Genomic DNA, 17,985 nt, shown 5'->3' with positions numbered 1-17,985 from the left:
CCAAGCAATGAGCTTTTCATGACTTCCATAGCAAGAATGAAGAGTGCAGACACTTCCAAGAAATGAATGTTTCAAACATGGCTGCAGAGTTTTGTCTTTTTAACTATACAATGGAGCTCAGCAGATCAATGCAAATGGAACATATTTTATAGTGTTTTGCTGTAGAGAAAAAAAGCATTCATCAATGCATAGTGCTCCCTAAGGATGAGAAATGGAGACTGGGAGTCCCACTGCATTGTCTGCAATGAATTTGTTTCAGAAAAAAAAACAAAACAACCCAATACGAGTACTAAGACATGAGTAGCAGTTGTGAGAAAGAAGACTAATTTTGTCTGAGCACTTGGAAAAAATGGTTACATGGTTATGTAAAGACTTTGCCTAACGCCATCAAAGTCAGAGAAATAGAAGCAAAGATATTGTAAGTCTAGTTAGCCCAAATGTGAATTTAAAACTGAAAAAGTTTTGTGCCAAGTCATCGACTATTTCCTCTAATTTGTCCTCCATTTTCACTTCCTTCCCAAAAATTCATCTAATTCAGCAGCATACATTTCACACCTTATCTACCTCCTTACTAACAAATATTTCTGTTTATTAAACAAATTTCCAGCAAAATGATCAGGCCTCTTCCAAATTCTTCAGTAACCATTTCTGGGTTAAAAATCTACAGTCACATTCAAGATTTGAGTAAGTAAGGATTGTTTTCTAAATAAGAAACAAAATATAACAAAACAACCAAGAATTAGCACTTTTAGTCATGAAATAATATAGCCCCAGAAATGACCTGGGTTAGTTACTGAATTTTCAGATGTGTTTTTAAAGAAAGAATGAAGTAGGACAATATTAATTCCAGCCCATCCTTATAAAATTCAACCACTCCACAGTAAATGTCTCAAATATCTGCACACACGAAAATTTCAGTACAGAAACCCAAGACATAATCTAATATTCAAAACAAAATATTGTTTCCATTCCCGTTTCTTTAAAGATAGCCCTGAAAGAAAGCAAATAATACTCAGAACGTAACAGTTTACAGAAGCCCAATGAGGAGTCCAACAGTCTTTAGATGGGAGAGGAAAAAATAACAATAACAAAAAAAAACCCCTTCCAAAAGTACAGACTGAGCCAAATTTACTGGCACTTCTTTTGCTGGCAAAACTGTGCTGGGGACATCCTAAGAAAGGACTTCCTCGTGGCATTTTGGCTCTTTTCCTGGTTTTCAGCAGAAGCAGGAAGCACACAAGCAAGTATAAACAGATACAAGTTGAAAAATGTTCAGTTAACTTTTGAACAAACTTCCACTGGGGGATGAAGGGGAAGCAAAGTTTTGAATTGGTTCTTGTTTAAGTCGGTGCTACAGAGTCTGCCGTCAGCACGTCCCATGACCAGTGCCCAAAATGTGAACTTTGAGAAAATGGTAAAGCTGCACACTTGCTCATTGGTGTCACTTCTGCTCATCGTTACACTAATCACTGCTAATCTTCACTTCAGGCCATGATCCTAAATCAAGTGTTACAGTATTCTATAACCTTTATTTCATACACACCAATTTCTCTCCAAAAGTGTACATTTTAGCGTTGACAGTACAAGGTATATTCTGTGCTCTCTTGAACTTAGCAGGTTTTGACAGATTTATGGAAGGACAGATGGCCATTACGGGCTGAAGGCTGACAAGAGGCAGTTCAGAGCATTGTTAACACACTTGCACAAACTCTCAGCAGTGCAGCACTGTGCAGAATGTAATTCAGACTATAGCTTTTTTATTGCTGCCTATTTTCTTTTGTCAAAAGAGCCTGCTGTGCACAGCAACAAATGGCTGCCATTACCCAGAATGTAATGGGTGTCAGACAAATCACGTAACACAAACAATCAAGAGTATGTAGGTCATATTTCAACAGAGCACAACCTTAGCAATATTTATGATTACTGCATTGAAATGTGCTCTATAATAAACAAGTACCTCTACATCAGTCACACTTATGTACTTCTGCACAGCAAATCTGTTAGAAGTGGTACATACTCTACAATCACCCCCTTTAAACAGTCTTTTTTCTTTTTAAAGTAAAAGGCAAGTATTTTTTCATGACATGCTATAAAACCATTTTCTTTGTAGGGACTTTTGTTTAATTGAATGACTTCAGTAAATGGTACGTTTGCACTTTGCCTTGCTCTGTCTGGATAGTGTGAACTCACTCATCTTGTGCTCAAAAACAGTCCTATCATTTTGTGAATACTGCTGCCAACCCAGCACTGTCTTCTCTGTGTCGGTGCAACAAAAGGTGTTCCCATGTATGCTGGCCCCACTACCTCCCTGAGTGACTTCTTTCAATAAAGTCTCTGGCAGAGTGCAGGTATTTGTGATGCATACCAAAAGTGCACTAAAAAACAGCCACCTTAGTTAACTCATTTAGCTCAGCTAAGTCGATAATCAGAAATTAGGGAATTGCGTTTGCATAAAAAGTGACATCTTGACTTTTTAGGACTCATTTGCAATGAGGTTTTAACCAGACACCAATCTTCCTAAAATTCGACTGTAACTGTAGGCATTTAAACACTTGATGATGTTTGTTGTGCTTTGGTGGGGGGAATGAGTATTTTTGGGCGAACACAGCTGTGCAACCTTCCTATATGTGCACTGAGCTTTTGAGAGGCATGGAAAATGATTTCTTTCATACTTTTAAAGTCTGAAAACGGACTGTCAAGGGAAACACTATTTAAGGCCACTAAAAACACTGAACACATGGTAACAGCTCAATTCAGTAAAAAAAAAAATAATCAGAGTTTTTGTGTGGCATAAGATTGCAGAAGCCAGAAAAATATAATAAAATTAAATAGCCATCATATAATAAAAAACTACATGCTTGTTTAGTATTCAGTTTAATCTTGTTGTCACTGCTGCAGAGAATAAATAAGACTCCTGAAAATATCTAATAATTCACTAGGTCTTATTCCCCCAGACAACTCTCTGCATCTCTCATTTGATCAGAAATCATTCTGAGGTCAAAGAAGTTCTTATATGATAGATCTGAAGTATTTGTTCTGACAACTAAGAAGTAACTCAGATCTAGAGGTGGGCAAATAGCAGGGTTTAAGTATCTTCAACGATGCTCATGAATTCCAAATCACTATGCAACCTGATCATGTTCATATTGCCTTTTCTACCACCTTTTTGAAGAGATCAAATTTTGCACCCAGGAGAGACTGGAGTTTTATAGTCAGGTAAATTACAAAGATCTTAATGAGAGACTTTTCACTAAGACACCTGTTGAAGACAGGAAGGTGGAAATAGACTTCCAGTTATTGATTGCTGCTTGTATGGTAGTAAAATCTCAGGCATGTAAACTCACTTAATGCATTTATATGATGTCTTCAGGTATTTAGGAATGAAAGCTTAAAAAGGCATTGAGAGAACTAAGAGGGCAAAAAGCCATGCCATTTATCTTCCTGGAGGAGCCCTCAATTCTCAAGAGAAACACCGTCACTTCCAGAGGTGAGTTGTCCTACTGTGTCTGCAGGTATCTCTTCAACCTGACATGTTCCAAAGAGAAAAGAGTCCTCCAGTAACACAAAAACCTCCCATGTTCCAGCCCATGGCTTCTTAGCAAAGTGCTTGCACTGCAGCTAGCTGCAGAAGAAGGGATGAAGGCCCTTACTCAGAATAAGACTCACCTTATGCAGAAATTTTATCACTACTTTATCATCATCTCTAAGTCATGATGCTCTGATCCATTTTCCACAAAATAGCACTGGAAACTAGCTAGGAGTAGTGATTTTAGATAGACTTATTTGTTTATCACAAGACATTGAAAGGGCACTCAAAGAGTTTGTACATTCTTACACATTCTTCCTTGAAAACACGTTCTTTATCATTTGACAGATATTTGACAAAAGTTTTGACAGTTTTAGGGAGGACATAGTTACACTCACAAGCACTAACAAAGCCATTCTAAAGCAAGTTACAGCATTGGCAAAGGAGTGGATTCAGTTTGACTTTAGATATGTGAATCTAAAATGTATACATGACAAAGACTGATGGTTAGTGCAGGAAATGTGCTTATTTATTTTTCTTCTCTACAGTTAATTCATCAGTGAGGGAACCAGTGCTGTTTTCAGAAGAGAGAACAAGGGAGCTGCTATTTATATTAAAATATTTTATGCTTCGATAGTGCAAGCAGCACTACTAATGGTCTTTTTAATTCATCAGTAAGATCAAGGCAACTCCACTGTAAATTACAGCATACAGCGCAAGTTGCCCTGTATAAGGACAATGAACAATGTGGCTACCTGGATATAATTTGGAGTTGCTAGGGCCTCACTAAAGAACTCCAAGATATTATTAATTACTACTGCCACTATTTTATTCTTTTGTTGTTGTTGTTTTTACTGAAATGGGTCCTAGCTTTTCCTCTATTTACTCACATACTCTTTAAGCTCTTCAGTACTAGAGGTTGCTTCAGTTATGTCTGCTTCCAGCACAAGTAAACTCATGAGAGAAAACACTATTGCAATTGAAATAAATGACTTGAAGAGGAATTCGTGCACAACCACTCATATTTTTATATATTTATATACACATACAAATATAAAATCTATGTATATGTGAAGGCAGAGATCAATACAGCTGTCAAGTGATGAAAGGCAATCTCCTGAAACCTTCTCATAAGGTATTTTGAAAAACAGAGCAAGTGCAACATGAAGTCCAGCAGCCACCATCAACTACACTGCTTGTAAACATTGCCCAAACTCCCTGGCTGCATGTGCTCCAACAATTCCTGTACTTTATTATCATCAGTTAATTTTCTAGCTAGATTTATTTCCAGGGGGTATAATTTCATATTTTCATAGGATAATGCTGTTTTTATTTCACAGCCTCTGATGCGTCTTTTAATTTGCTACATTTCCTGGTTACACTATCTAAAACAACAACAAAGTCATTTCATTGCCTCCCCCACGCACAGCAGACATATGGAAATGAACTCACTTACACCCGGCCCATTCCCATTGCCCATTCTTGAGACTAGAGGACTGTCAAGAGGTTAGATTAGCTCCCAGGTTCTGTCCAGCCAGCTGATGTGAAGAGCAGGCTGCTGTCTTTCTGTCTGGAAGAAAGTACTGCTCCCTTCAGTGATCTCAACTGCTGCCTGAACAACTCTGCTATCGTCACCTCATCTGCCCCTTCCAGCTGGTAGCACTAAGCACTGACTCACCAGTGTGCCTCCAAACATGCACTTTCATGTAGATTTGCTCTCCAGTAATGACAAAAAAGACTTCTTCATGCTTCAGGCTTGTTGGCACTGAATTGGATTATCCTGCTGCATGCTGTGAATTTTGCCATGTCTGTATCAGTTTTGCAAAAGGAAGGTGTGCTGCAAGGATGTTGCATTTTATCACTAGAGGAATGATTAAGACCGCAGATTTTCAGGACATGTCAGAGGAAAGCGTGCGTGTTTTAATGCTGAATTAATGAAGTTTCTGAAAAAGTGACATGATGGCTGTGGGGCAGTGAAAGCAACTGTCCAAGCTACATGCACAAACTGAGAACTTGGGCCTCCTCTTGTGTAAAGCTGCCATGGAACTGAGGGCAGACTCAAGATGCCCTCAGTACTGTAAGACCTATTCTGCGAAACCCACCAAAATGCTAGATGTTATATATATGCCCCTGTGAGAAACACATGCCGAGTATTTATTTTTCAGTATTACACAACTGAGAAAGAAAACATTCTTGGCAGTAGCTTAGGTGGAGCTCAGCATGTGTTCTTGTGCTCAGTTCTGGACACTTCAGGAAAACAGAGGCAAAAGAGAGGTCAGAGGAAAGCAATAAAACAGATCTGAGATCTGAAGAACTTTTGTGGAAAGAGCAGATGAATTAAATGAGTGTAACGGGTGACTTATCAACCGAAGGTGCACATGATAAAAAATCTACACATCTTCGAAAGGTACAAACACTGGGGGCCAGGCAGGAGGAGGAAGACAGAAAAGAGGTGGTGTGAAGTGTGCTTATGGGAGAAATAAAGAGAAAGTAAGAACATAAAATGAATATCAATTTTAAAAAATTACCTTTTAGCTATGGAATAGTTTTTCAGTGGCAGAGCAGAAAGCTGTTATTTGTGACATATTAATCTAGAATTGACAAAGCACTGAAACATGCAGTCACGTACAGCCCTAGACTGGCCTGGAGACAGACTGGATGACATAACTTTTCCATCTGTAACATCGATTACACTCTGCTGTGGGGTTTATCTTTGAAAGATGGTGCTCAGCAGTACACAAATCTATGGGGAAATGGGGAAGTATAACAGATAAATGGTTTCATTCATATTTTTCCAGAAATTATGCGCTCTTGTGTAGGTTTGGAGCAATATTTTCAAACACATTCCCTCTCAGGCAACCGGATAAAAAGTCAACGCAAACTGCTCTGAAATTAATCTCCCGGAGACCTCTGTAAGATCTCAGTGTATGTGCTGTATATTGAAATGAACAAACACACACCAAACCGTGCTTAAAGGAAAAGCTAACCCTACCCATTTCTCACCTGCAGTTCCAGAGAGTTCCACACTTAAGGTTTGTTCAATAGTCTTGTTCTCAAATGGGGAACCCTTGGGATCACTGGAAGACAGGGCACATTTATAAAAACAAGCTGAAATGGAGTTGCTGTAGCCAAAATGTATTAGATTCCCCTCCCTTTTATAAATGTTTGCACTTTTTACTACTTACTTTGGAGACTCAGGCGTCAACGGAAGTGATAAACTTGTTGGTTTGGCTAAGGGGAAAAAAGAAAACGATTATGGAATATTTAAGCACTCCATAACATGTACCAAAAAGTTGTCTTTTGTTTTTGTGATGGAAACCCCTATTAGTCAGTTAGGGCTGGGTTCTGATTGTTCAATAGCCATTTCTGTATACTTCGGATAAATGAGAAGTCACATCCTGATTCCTTAGCACTGGCACAAAAAGGGTAGCTAAATTTCAACAATGATTTACAGCAATTACTGCACCTCTGAAATACAGCACACAGCCCAAATGCCAAGAACCTTTCAGAAGAAGAGTGGTACATGTTAAAAATCAATGAAGAAATCCACAGGATACACCATGAAAATGTTATTTTCTCCTAGATTTAATTTAGAATACACTCTACATTTTATTTGGAAACAAGAGCAGCAGAATAACTACAAACTAACAGAACGTTATGAATATTCAGTTAATTTTACTTCTACAGTATACAATTTTATATGTAGCACTGAGAATAGGTTGTTTTTATGAGGCCAGAGTCCAACTTGTTATAGTCCAAATTTCTGCAAATTATCCTGCAAACTATGACAAGCCATGGATTCAGACACAGATGGTTAAAAATGGGGCTGACACTCTCAGCACTACAATCCCAACATACACAAAAAAACAAAGCTCTAGCTATAAAAATACAAGTCTTTGTAGCTTTTATTCATGCAAGCTTGTATTTTCCCAAAGCAAGCCAAGAACTAGAATACTGCAATACAACTAAGATTCTTCTAATTGCCAGAAAAACATTCAAAATTAAAAATAATATTACTTGCAAATTTTACTTTTCAGAAGTTAGATTGATGCTTAAATGCAGAGAGCATTGTACCAAGAAAAACAGCAGGGGATCTCTTCTGCAAATTAATTACTTAAGACAAAATGTTCCCCTTGAACACTTCTGCACTGCAGATCTTTTGTCCAGAGTGTCACTATTGCGTATTTCGCATTCATTCCAGGCTTGGAGCTCCCATCGACATTAAAGGATTTTATATGCAAATTGATTACTTTTATAAGCTCTAGAGCATTCCTGGAGTAATATTACATTTTTAAAAAATTAACTCAATTCTCAAGAGCTGCATATTGTTCCTCCTCCTCCCCATCTGAAAGTTAGAAATGGAAACTCAGGTGTTCACCTTAGGTTCACCTTCCTCAGAATTCACTGCCAAAGTGAGGAAATGCACCAAAACGGGCTATGTGTCTGATCCAGCACCATCAGTGATTTGTGCATAAAAAAGGTTTCCATAAGACCATCTGTAAGATGACACAACTTTGCCAGTACTTTATATACACCTAGGATACTAATGTTTGTGACTGTTGACAGTGCCTACATAGAGGTAAAACTGGCTAAAAAGAACAGAGCTTAGCAAAAGGCTCAGGAAGAAAGTCTGTACAAGCAAATGCTCCTACTGTTTTTCAGAGAACAAAAACCTACATACACTTACCCAGCTCGGCCTTTCTACGAAAGCTTAATGTGTAAGAGTTATATAAGCTTCTAAAAAGTCTCCTAACTCTCATATAGAGGGACAGATCCAAATAAATAGATGCATAAAATATGAAACACTAAGACACAGCACCCAAGCATCATCTCACATTCCTCTATATTCACTTAGGCAGATATTATTTAGCCCTCTCACCGAGAAATTCATATACCAAAACATCATTAATTTTTCTTAATGTTAGGCATGGACTTGACCAAACAGGATTCCATCCTCATTTACAGCCACTGACACTGTAAATGTTTAGCCGATATCATTTTCCACAGTGACTGTTTATTCAATTTTTAAGGTCTATCATAGTGTGTTTTATTTGTATTTAAAAGAGTTCACGTGAAGTTGCTTGTTTCTGTAAATTGAAAACATTCAGGTTCAAAATAACTAAATTTCCTCATGGGCAAATTTCAATGTAAAACCACAGATGATCTTTGGCATGAACGGGTTTGTGGACATTCCCATGGGTTTGCAATATGTTTGCAACAATAACCCTAAAGGAAAATATCATTTCACTTCTCTTTTGTGAGCTTTCCCTAACTTTGAAAGGCCCTGATTATCTTTTAAAACAGAAGGAGACAATATTTTTTAGTTTTGATTAAATGTATAAAGAAATGACTGTACATCCGTGAATAGCACTCAAATCTGCAAGGTCAGTTCTGCACAGAAACTGTCCAAGCTGAAAGCATTATATTCTTGTACTTGTATTATATGCACATTCATTGACAATGAAGTCATATATGAGTGTAAGACAAATTTGATGAAAAAACATTTCAGAAGTCTGTAAATAAAACTGCAGGATTAAAAAAAAGAGAATAATTTCTTTCTGCCTGTAATTTCACCTGCAATATCACAGAAGACACTGTCATCTGTTAATCACTGGTGAGTTGGCTGCATGTCCTTTTAGGACATTCCTAACTTCTCCCTTTACACTGTTGTCACAACCCACTTTACTTTGTTTCTTTGCATGAAATCTGTACAATTTGGGGAAAAAATGCAGCTCTGATCCGACAGCAAGATTTTAAAATCAGTAATTACGTACATGCGCACATACACCTATGTATAACATACATGTGTGTATAAGATATCTTACATGTGATATGCTTTATTGCACCCAGCAGTGTTAGTAAAACCTTGGGTTGTGTCTGGCAGGCCTATGCCTGGTTCCACAACCTTCGCAGTACAAGATCCAGGTTTGAAATGAATGCTTCAATCAGGATTTTCCTCTGAAGCCGTCTGCTGAGACCAGCCAGAAGGAGTGGCAGTTGGCATTCAAGAAGCTCTAGGGGCAGCTGGATTTCTTTCTTACGAGAAACACTGTTCAGAGAATTTGAAATCACAATGGAGAAAGCTATACGATAGATGTCAGAACACACTGCTGTGAGCAGAACATTTAGTGATGGGGAGGAAAGATTATTTTGTTAAGTTTGCTTATACCTCCTAACGAAGAGTGAAAGAATAGACTTGATGGAGGCTGAAAAAGCAGGGAGAAGTGAGAAGAAGAGGAAAAAATACATATGCAGTTCAGAATTCTCACTTTACAAACTCCAAGGCAACATGTAGTGGGTTATATACTGATCTCTGTTGCAGCTGGATGACTTCCATCGGCTTCAGAGGAGTCATCCAGGATTTGCACCAATGTTACTGAGATAAGTATTTGGCTTTCTCAATTCCAGACAAGTATATCCATAGGTGTATTTTAAAGCAAGAGTAACTTTAAATAAGCTCCCCTTGGGCTCATAAGCTTTTACAGTTCTTCTTTATCTTGGGAAAACAGGCAGGAGAGGAGGGGAGCAAAAGAGGAGCCTCTAAGTTCTTGCTTCTCTGACATCGAAGCAAGTAATATAGCCCAGTTCTTTACGCATTGGAGGGTACTAAAAGTCAACACAAGTGTTTAGTTTTGGCCATAAAGAATATAAAGAGAGAGAAAGATCAGGATGGTTGCTAAACTTCCAACTATTTACAAAATAAAATTACAAACCAGCATTCCTGCTTTAACAGGAATGACACATTTATTGCTTATTCTGTAGCAGTGAGAGTGCTATTTATTGTCTCTTAAGGACGATGTGGCAGGTTAACAATGCCTTCGGTTTTACACTGGCAAAAAGAAAGAAGCTTACTAATGAACCAGCCTGCCCAGCTTGTTTAGGGGTATAATGATTTCTTAGTGGTACAGTACTCTGTGAATAAATATCTCCAACTTGCTTGATATACTGACATGTAGCACTTGTTAAACTTCTTTTTTTCTTCTTTCTCTTTTTCTGACTGGAGACAACAGAGACAGGATTAAAACTTCAAAAGTTAAACCTGGCTAATTCTAACTTCATTATACTGTTTTAAAACTCTCTCTATACAGAAGAAAGAGATGCTGGGTTTACAGTAATAATCCAAGGAACAAAAGAGGTATGAGGGTATTCACAAGCATTGTATCTCAGCTTCCCTCCAAAACCAAAACTCTGCTCTGTGCTGCTGCACCTACCTTGCAGGTGATTTGTCTGAGACTGCAGATGGGGCTTCCTTTTGGAGGTGCATTTCTCTTTGCTGCTGTTCCTGTTCTCTGCTGGTTTGTTCTGAGGAGGGTCATCATTCGTAGTCAGATATTTGAGAAGTTCAGAGCAGGGACGTCTTTGTGGCTTTTGTTGTTGACAAATGCTCTTCGCTTTATTGCTCCACGAATTCTCAGTCTTAAAAACAGGGCATTAAGAAAAAAAAGGAAAAGAGAAAAAAAAAGAAAAAAAAAAAAGCTAAAATTAGTGAACTGAACCTTATCAGAATGGATATAGGTTTTCTAAAGAGATGAGATTTTCAATGAAGTGTTCAGTCTAAGTGTACTAGATCTATGAGCTGTGAATAATTGTTTGCAGAACAAGAAAAGAAAATTACATTGAAATTCCTAAATGACATTTATGCAGCTTTTTATTTCATTTCTCCAACATTTCAATGTTCCTACTCAGCAACATGTAACTAACAAGACCCTACAGCGCCTTTACTGTGAACAAAAAAATAAGCTGGTTTAAACCTTAATTTGCTGCTGATTGCTTGAGCCCAGTATTCACAACTCTCTTAAGTACCCCTAAATGCTCTGTTTTCAGTTACAGTGAATGGCAAGACAAACATTGTTTAATACTGCCTGCTAACAGAATTATGTCAGAGACACCATTCTTTCCAATTAATGGCTGATATACATCTTTTGCCAAGAATCCAGTGCAATTTTTCTTAGTCCAGACAGCTGGTAAAATGGCAGTCTTGCATCCTGGAGTCACTCATAAACAACACCAGCCCATCAACAAATTTTATCACATCCCCTACTACTCTGTGTATCAATAAAGTAGACAAGAGTAACAGACGGTGGGACTACAGCTGAACTCTGCCAAGAGAAAAAGCAAAAATGAAATATTCAGAGCATAAAGAAGCTCAGGTGATTTTCTGGAACCCAGTCTATAATCTGTTCACGTTTTCTGAAGCAGCTGCTGGATAGTAGGCAGATTAATACCACACATATAGATCTACTGCTTACTTGATTGCTGAAAGCATAAAAGACATGTTACATTTTTTCTTTCTTTTTTTCCCCCTTATTACAAAGATTAAATTTGTACCTTAACAACCACAGGGCTTGTTCTGATCCTGTGATTTGTATTTGCATGGTTTTGTGTGCTGAGACCACTGCATTCATTGTAATTTAGCTGAGTGTTGGCTGGAGCCAGCAAGAGCTTCTTGAGCTACAAACACATAGGGAAAAGGAAGTGGAAGAAAAAAGTAAAGTTATGCATCTTTATGGATTAAAATTACCTGTCAAAAATTTCTGTATTGTTGCTTGAAACTAGCTACTACAATTTCAGCAAGCAAAGTGCATTAAAACAGAAGGAAGGACTCAATACTCCCCAGAGCAAAGAGATTTCATTTTCTTCTGAGGCTTGGCAACAAACTTCTTTTATTCCATTTACTGCAGTATACTGCAGGGCAAGAAGAAATGGCAGGGGCCTTGGATTTCTGAATCCAAGCCAAAGCAAAATTCTCAGTGATCTGTTCAACAGAACAAGTCTCTGATCTAAACAGAGAAGTTAACTTGAGCAGAATAATGGACGCTTGTATCTGACTCTGCTATTGCAGAAGTCAGGGATAAATTACTTTCACCAGAAATAGAATCCTGTCTCAAACTCTCTTTACAGAACAAAATGTGTGTAAGGTTTCATCCACATCCTCACCCAAGATTCAGATTTGCCCTGATTAGCACTAAGCTGGTGCTTACTGGTCAAATGAGCGTTAAAGGCACAAAATTAGCCCTGCAGTGAGCTGGACTCAATGGGCATTTCTTTACAGATCACCAAAGTAAAGACTAAACATATATAGTAAAGAGCCTCAAGAAATGTAACACGAATTAAAAAATATTATCCTGACTTATTTGAGCAGAATAATAAGCAAAAGTGTCAGTCATTAGCAAAAAAATTCAAAAATAATCTCTTCAATTTATTTTTTAGTAGATTCCTTTATTAGTCATGTTATGATTGATTGGTGTGTTTTCTTCCCCGCTTAAGTTTCAGTTCTTTACTTGATTTTCCTTTTCAGTCTAAGTGAAAAGTCCAGACCTTACTGTGACTACATCATACCCATGCAGTGGGTAGCCAGAGGCACATCCAATTCTTGTTAAACAGTAGGAAGGGTTCTTACTAGAGACGGCTCTTCTGCCTCCTGGGGCGGAGGGGTGCCGTCGGGCATCGGGGAAGGGCTGGCGTCATGTTCATTGGTCACATCTCCATCTGTCAGTGCATCAAATGAAGGCAATCCATCCTCATCCACAGGGATGCTGTCCAGTGTCTCAGTGAGGACTGCTAGCAAGTTTGCCTCATTCTCTTCATCTATTTTCTGTGTGAAGACCAAAAAAAGAATGAAACCAGGTGAGAAGACAAAAGAATGAAACAGTGACTCTGTTATGTGAAAAAGCAGTCAAAACATTATTAAATATTGCCTTGAAACCGTAACCTGCAACAGCGTCTCAGGAGATGCAATTAAGTGCAAGAAGATTATCCAGCTCTGCATTTAAGAGAAATCTCTTTGCATTTGCAGTGTATTGCTCTGCTTTACTTTTCCTCTGCAATTCTCTCAATGCAGCATTAACACCAACAGATAATCAGGCAGGGATTGCATTACAGGATGTGCCGAGGCTACTAGCACCTAACGATGGTGTCAGCCCAGGCTGTCTCTTTCTTTCTCCTTTGAACACTGAACAACAGTTAATTGACCTGACAAAATTACAAGAATCACAGAATAAGACAGCTAATCAGAAGGCCAAAATGAATTAACAGAGAAATCTGGCAAACCTTGTTCATGTATGTAGCCCAGTGTGAGAGAGACAAGATCTCTCTTCCTTCTGGAAACACTTGCTCCAAAAACAAGGGAAAAACTTCTAACTCCTGAACATTTTGGCATTACACTAGCAAGCAAGACTCACACTCTAAATGGCAGATTCAGGGTTTCTTTTAAATGAATATATTAAGCAGTTGCCTTTCAAGTTCTCTTTTTGAATTACGTAGTTTGAGTGTTCAATGCAGCTATTGTATGCATTTATCTAATTCCAACTGCAATTATAAAAAGTAGATTAATCCCAAATCAGATGTGGCTGTAATGTTGAATTCTACTAGATATCTTATTTCAGAAACAAGACTTCTTTCTGTCAAATCGAGTAAATTTGAATACCTCCCAATTTTTTTAATGAAATATAGTCCCAGCTGTGTATTAAGGTAAAGATTTTTCGGAGTACTAATTGTTCTGAGGAATAGAATTGTGTAAAAATCATTATATTTATTCTTCAAAAAGAGTGGAAATTGATCTTGACAGATCAATTATCTGGGACTTTTAGGCTAATCCTAGCGCCATTAAAATGCCTTTCCTTGATTCCAGAGATCTGAACCAAATGCAGGGCCACCAGTTTGGAGCTTTTCCACACACTTCACAGTGGCTCATCACACCCTGGGTTCACACTACAAAGAGATTTCAGCAAAGTTCAGATCACACATTTGAGAGGTGAACTAGCAAGGCATATACGAGACAAATAAAAGCTCACCCTTTTGTAAAAAGTAGTGTTAGAAAAGTCAACATCAAAACACTGCCAGTAACACCTCAGAACAGAAAAAAAAATCAGGTGAATCTGCACATCCCCTCACTACGACTTTTTCTGCAATACAGCATCCACCAGATTCTAAGGAGAGATGAGCATCATCCGCACAGACAATTCCTCCTGTCAGGCTCCTCTGCCAAATCACACCTCATGGGTTCCTGCAGACAAACTGCGTTCTCATTAGAAAGCCGTGGCAGAGCATAGACTGCTCCGGTGCTTACAGCATTGTCCCCAGAAACGAATAAACACTCATGCACAGCTAATGCTAAGGAGAAGCATTTACTTAAAAGGCCAAAAGGGGCCTGACCACTGAGAAAAAGAGCCTAAGTCTATACATCTAGTAATTTCCATCATACCACGCAGAAACATGCATAGTGCCATGACAATTCAGATGCTTTACTCCAGTGCTAGAGTAGAGGGTATGGAAATAACCAGAGGGAAGCCACTTTGTGAATAAAACTTGCTCCAAATCCAGCTCTTCACAGCCACTTTTTGAGAAGAGGGACATCACCAGTATCACTTTCAGAAAAGTATGAAAAGAGGTTATCAGGCAAAAAAGCACTTTGCAGGGAAATGAAGTATAATGGTATGGTTTTGGGGCTTCTCCAGGCAGGGTGCATCCTCTTCCGTTAATGCCCCATGGCACTTTGGGGGGTTCCGGCTGCCTCTCCAGGAGGGCCAGCTGGGAGGGTGCCCTCTGCCCCTCTGCTGAGCGCTTCAGCACACAGAGCCAACAACAGAGCTCCAAGTGTGCTATTTCTAACTGGGAATGCCTTGTTCAATAATAGCATGACAGAAGAAACCCTGATATTTGCTGTTAGCTGCTTAGCTCTCATGCTTTAAACAGACATTCAAGTGCACTGACATTCAAGAACAGAAAGTTGAGTGGACACTGGTCCTCATCACAGCAATTTCAATTAGTTTTGTACAAGTTTCAACATTCAAACACCCCAGAGAAAGGAAAGGATGTGACAAAGAGGACTCTGTTAAACAATTAATGTCAGTTTCCATTATTGCTTCAGTCCCAATTTACAGAGCAAATAAATCAAAGTCACCACAGATGAAGCACACTAGCTGGCTAACACATGTCTATTCACAAATGACATGGCAGCAGGAACACATTAGTCAGGAAAATGACATTGCAAGATAACCTTTTAAAGGTTTAACTATGCAATTGCTCTTAATTGTCCTAAATTACTGTTTATAAAGAAATACATTTATTAGGTACAGCAGAAAAGGGGCTGAGGGGAGATGCAAAGTGGGATGGTTGGGTACATCGCTGTCTGAGTAATAATCACTGAAGCAGCAACTTTCTGCTCTGCTCTCACAGCCTGAGTCTTGGTGTTGACAGCACTGGGGAGAAGCAACACTGTGGCCAAATGCAGGATATTTCACAGTTTCAGCACTGTCATCTAGGAAGTCCACATTCCAGACTGCCATCCAACTTACTCACTAAATATCCCACTCAAGTAGGGTTGGAAATTATTTGCTAAATCTAAAAAGGCAGCTGTTAAGTAGTTAGGCCTCCTGAAGGAACTATAGCACATAACAAAATGGGGCGGAGGACAATATCAAAAGTAAAACCATATGGCAAATATTTCTTAATGACTGTATCTTACAAAGCAATGGAAGTCTTTAATGTAGAAGCAGTTATGCATCACTTCTCAACTACATGAACTTCTTAAAGCCCTTGGTCGTTAGTTTTAAGATAAAGGCATAGGGGACATAGGATTTTTCTGATCCCTGTGTATTTCCACTTGGCTGAATCAGGCAAGGAGGAACCTGAGGCACTAAATGCATGTGCTTGAGCAAGAGGTTCTAGCACATCTGGTACAATAGGTACATTCTGAAGAAAAGTAAGATTGGGCATTTATGTACCAGCGAATACAACAGGGAAAGCTGCTTAACACAGCAAATTGCCAGAACACCAGCTGATCCTCAAAGATGAGCAATCGAGGTGCCTAAATACCACAGAAAGTTTCTAACTGTATTTTTACATGTTTTGCTCTAATTCTTTAGTATTTCTACAGCACTAAAAATAATTCTGTCTGAAAACACTTTATTAGTTGTGCAACAATCTTATTCTAATTGGTTTATGCCTTCAGTAAAATGTCTCCAGAGATAGCGTCTTTTTGGCCAGTGAGAAGATCTAAGAAATGAGGCAATAATTTACCCACACAAAGGTATTTAAATCCTCTACCCCTGATGATTCTTTCTCCTTTGCTTACTCTTCCCATTGATGGAGCTGGGTTCACCTGGTGGTTAGTGATTCATGCCTGCAATACCAGCTGTTGGCATGTGGAAAAGTATAGCATCGAGACTCGGACACCTTGTCTTTCAGACACATCACTATGGGGAACATATATTGAGCAATGCTGCAATTTTTCCTTAGATTTTTTTTGTCCTTAAAAAAGTCCTGCAAAATTTCAGAACATCCATCCTTACCATCACCAATCCCTCCTTGAAGCCAGTGCACACAGTTTCTTGCCCAGGACTCTGCTGTAGCTGATCTACAGTCAGCATGGCACACTGATTCACTTTAGAAAAGGGTCTAGATCATTATTCTGAAAATCTTTTCTTTTTATCAAATGCATCTCCCCGCCTTTCATTTTCAGTTATTACAAGGACAGCTTTTGCTTGCTCTATTGCAAGGAAAGAAATCAATTAGTGAATGAGGAAGATGCTCTAAATTTTCTTCGTCAATGATGTGAATGATGCGAAGGTCCTTCTTGATTCACACTGAAAGACTGAGACTTAAGCTGTGCTATTCATCCCAGCCTTGAGCTGGGGGCAGTGGCAGCTTGCCACATCTTTGTAAAGAGCCCAGGAAACTTCAGGCCTAATCCACAGCTGGCAGAAGCTATCATGACTCCAGCAGCCAGCTCTGTGAGCAATTCAGAGCAGCCAGGTGGGTACCTGAACTCACAAGGGATCACTGCTTCAGCAGACCAACTCATTTCTCCTCGGTAGCCTAAGATCTATTCATAGCATAATTAACAAAGAAAATAAAAGATTTTCCCCCAGCTGAAAATATCCGCATGTTCTAAAAATATCAGTACATTATGGCACTATTTGCAAAAGCACAAAAATGACTTGCGAGTGCATCTGGGGTTTCCAACAGGATTTAATTCCTTCAAGACGTGTATTAGAATAAGCTTGTCCTTAAGACTCACAATACCAAGAAAAATGAAGGGTTTGGTCCTCCTCACACATCAGGATACAGAGGCACTAAAAAGCTCACCATCACCACCCCAAAGTGCAGGGTAGGGGCAGATGGCATCTCAGACTCAGTCCCACAAATTAACCTTTGCCACCCAAGGATGAGGAGTCACAGGCTGGACAGAAGCCCAGGAGAAGTCGGAGGGAAGGGATCAGGAGACAAGTGAATGAGTTCCAGCTGAAAGAACATGAGGGCTGAGGCCAGGGGCTGCTGGTGGAAAGAATCACACCCCAACAGTGTGAAGAAGAACCAGTGGTAGAAGAGGAATCACGTGCTCCACTCTACCTGCTCACAGTCCTGTGCCATTATATAATTTGAAATTATTTTAACTTTTATTTTATTGCTCAGCTTCTTTGCAAATCTTTAGGCATCCTGCATCATCTTACAGAAAA

At 38.9% G+C, this 17,985-nt stretch overlaps 1 protein-coding gene across 1 annotated transcript in view; it reads right to left on the bottom strand.

The window, feature by feature from the left end:
* Positions 1-17,985, bottom strand: part of PPARGC1A (PPARG coactivator 1 alpha) — a 73,400-nt gene that overhangs the window by 27,578 nt on the left and 27,837 nt on the right. The window contains exons 3-7 of the mRNA XM_003205895.3: positions 12,927-13,121; positions 11,855-11,977; positions 10,738-10,942; positions 6,712-6,757; positions 6,530-6,603 (exon numbers count right to left, since the gene is read on the bottom strand). Coding sequence (XP_003205943.1) covers positions 6,530-6,603; positions 6,712-6,757; positions 10,738-10,942; positions 11,855-11,977; positions 12,927-13,121 — 643 coding nt within the window. The remainder of the gene's footprint in view (positions 1-6,529; positions 6,604-6,711; positions 6,758-10,737; positions 10,943-11,854; positions 11,978-12,926; positions 13,122-17,985) is intronic.

This window comes from Meleagris gallopavo, chromosome 4, assembly GCF_000146605.3.
Source record: "Meleagris gallopavo isolate NT-WF06-2002-E0010 breed Aviagen turkey brand Nicholas breeding stock chromosome 4, Turkey_5.1, whole genome shotgun sequence".
Taxonomy (NCBI): Eukaryota; Metazoa; Chordata; class Aves; order Galliformes; family Phasianidae; genus Meleagris; species Meleagris gallopavo.
Note: the sequence above shows the minus strand (reverse complement) of the source record. Positions and strands in the feature narration are given on the sequence as shown.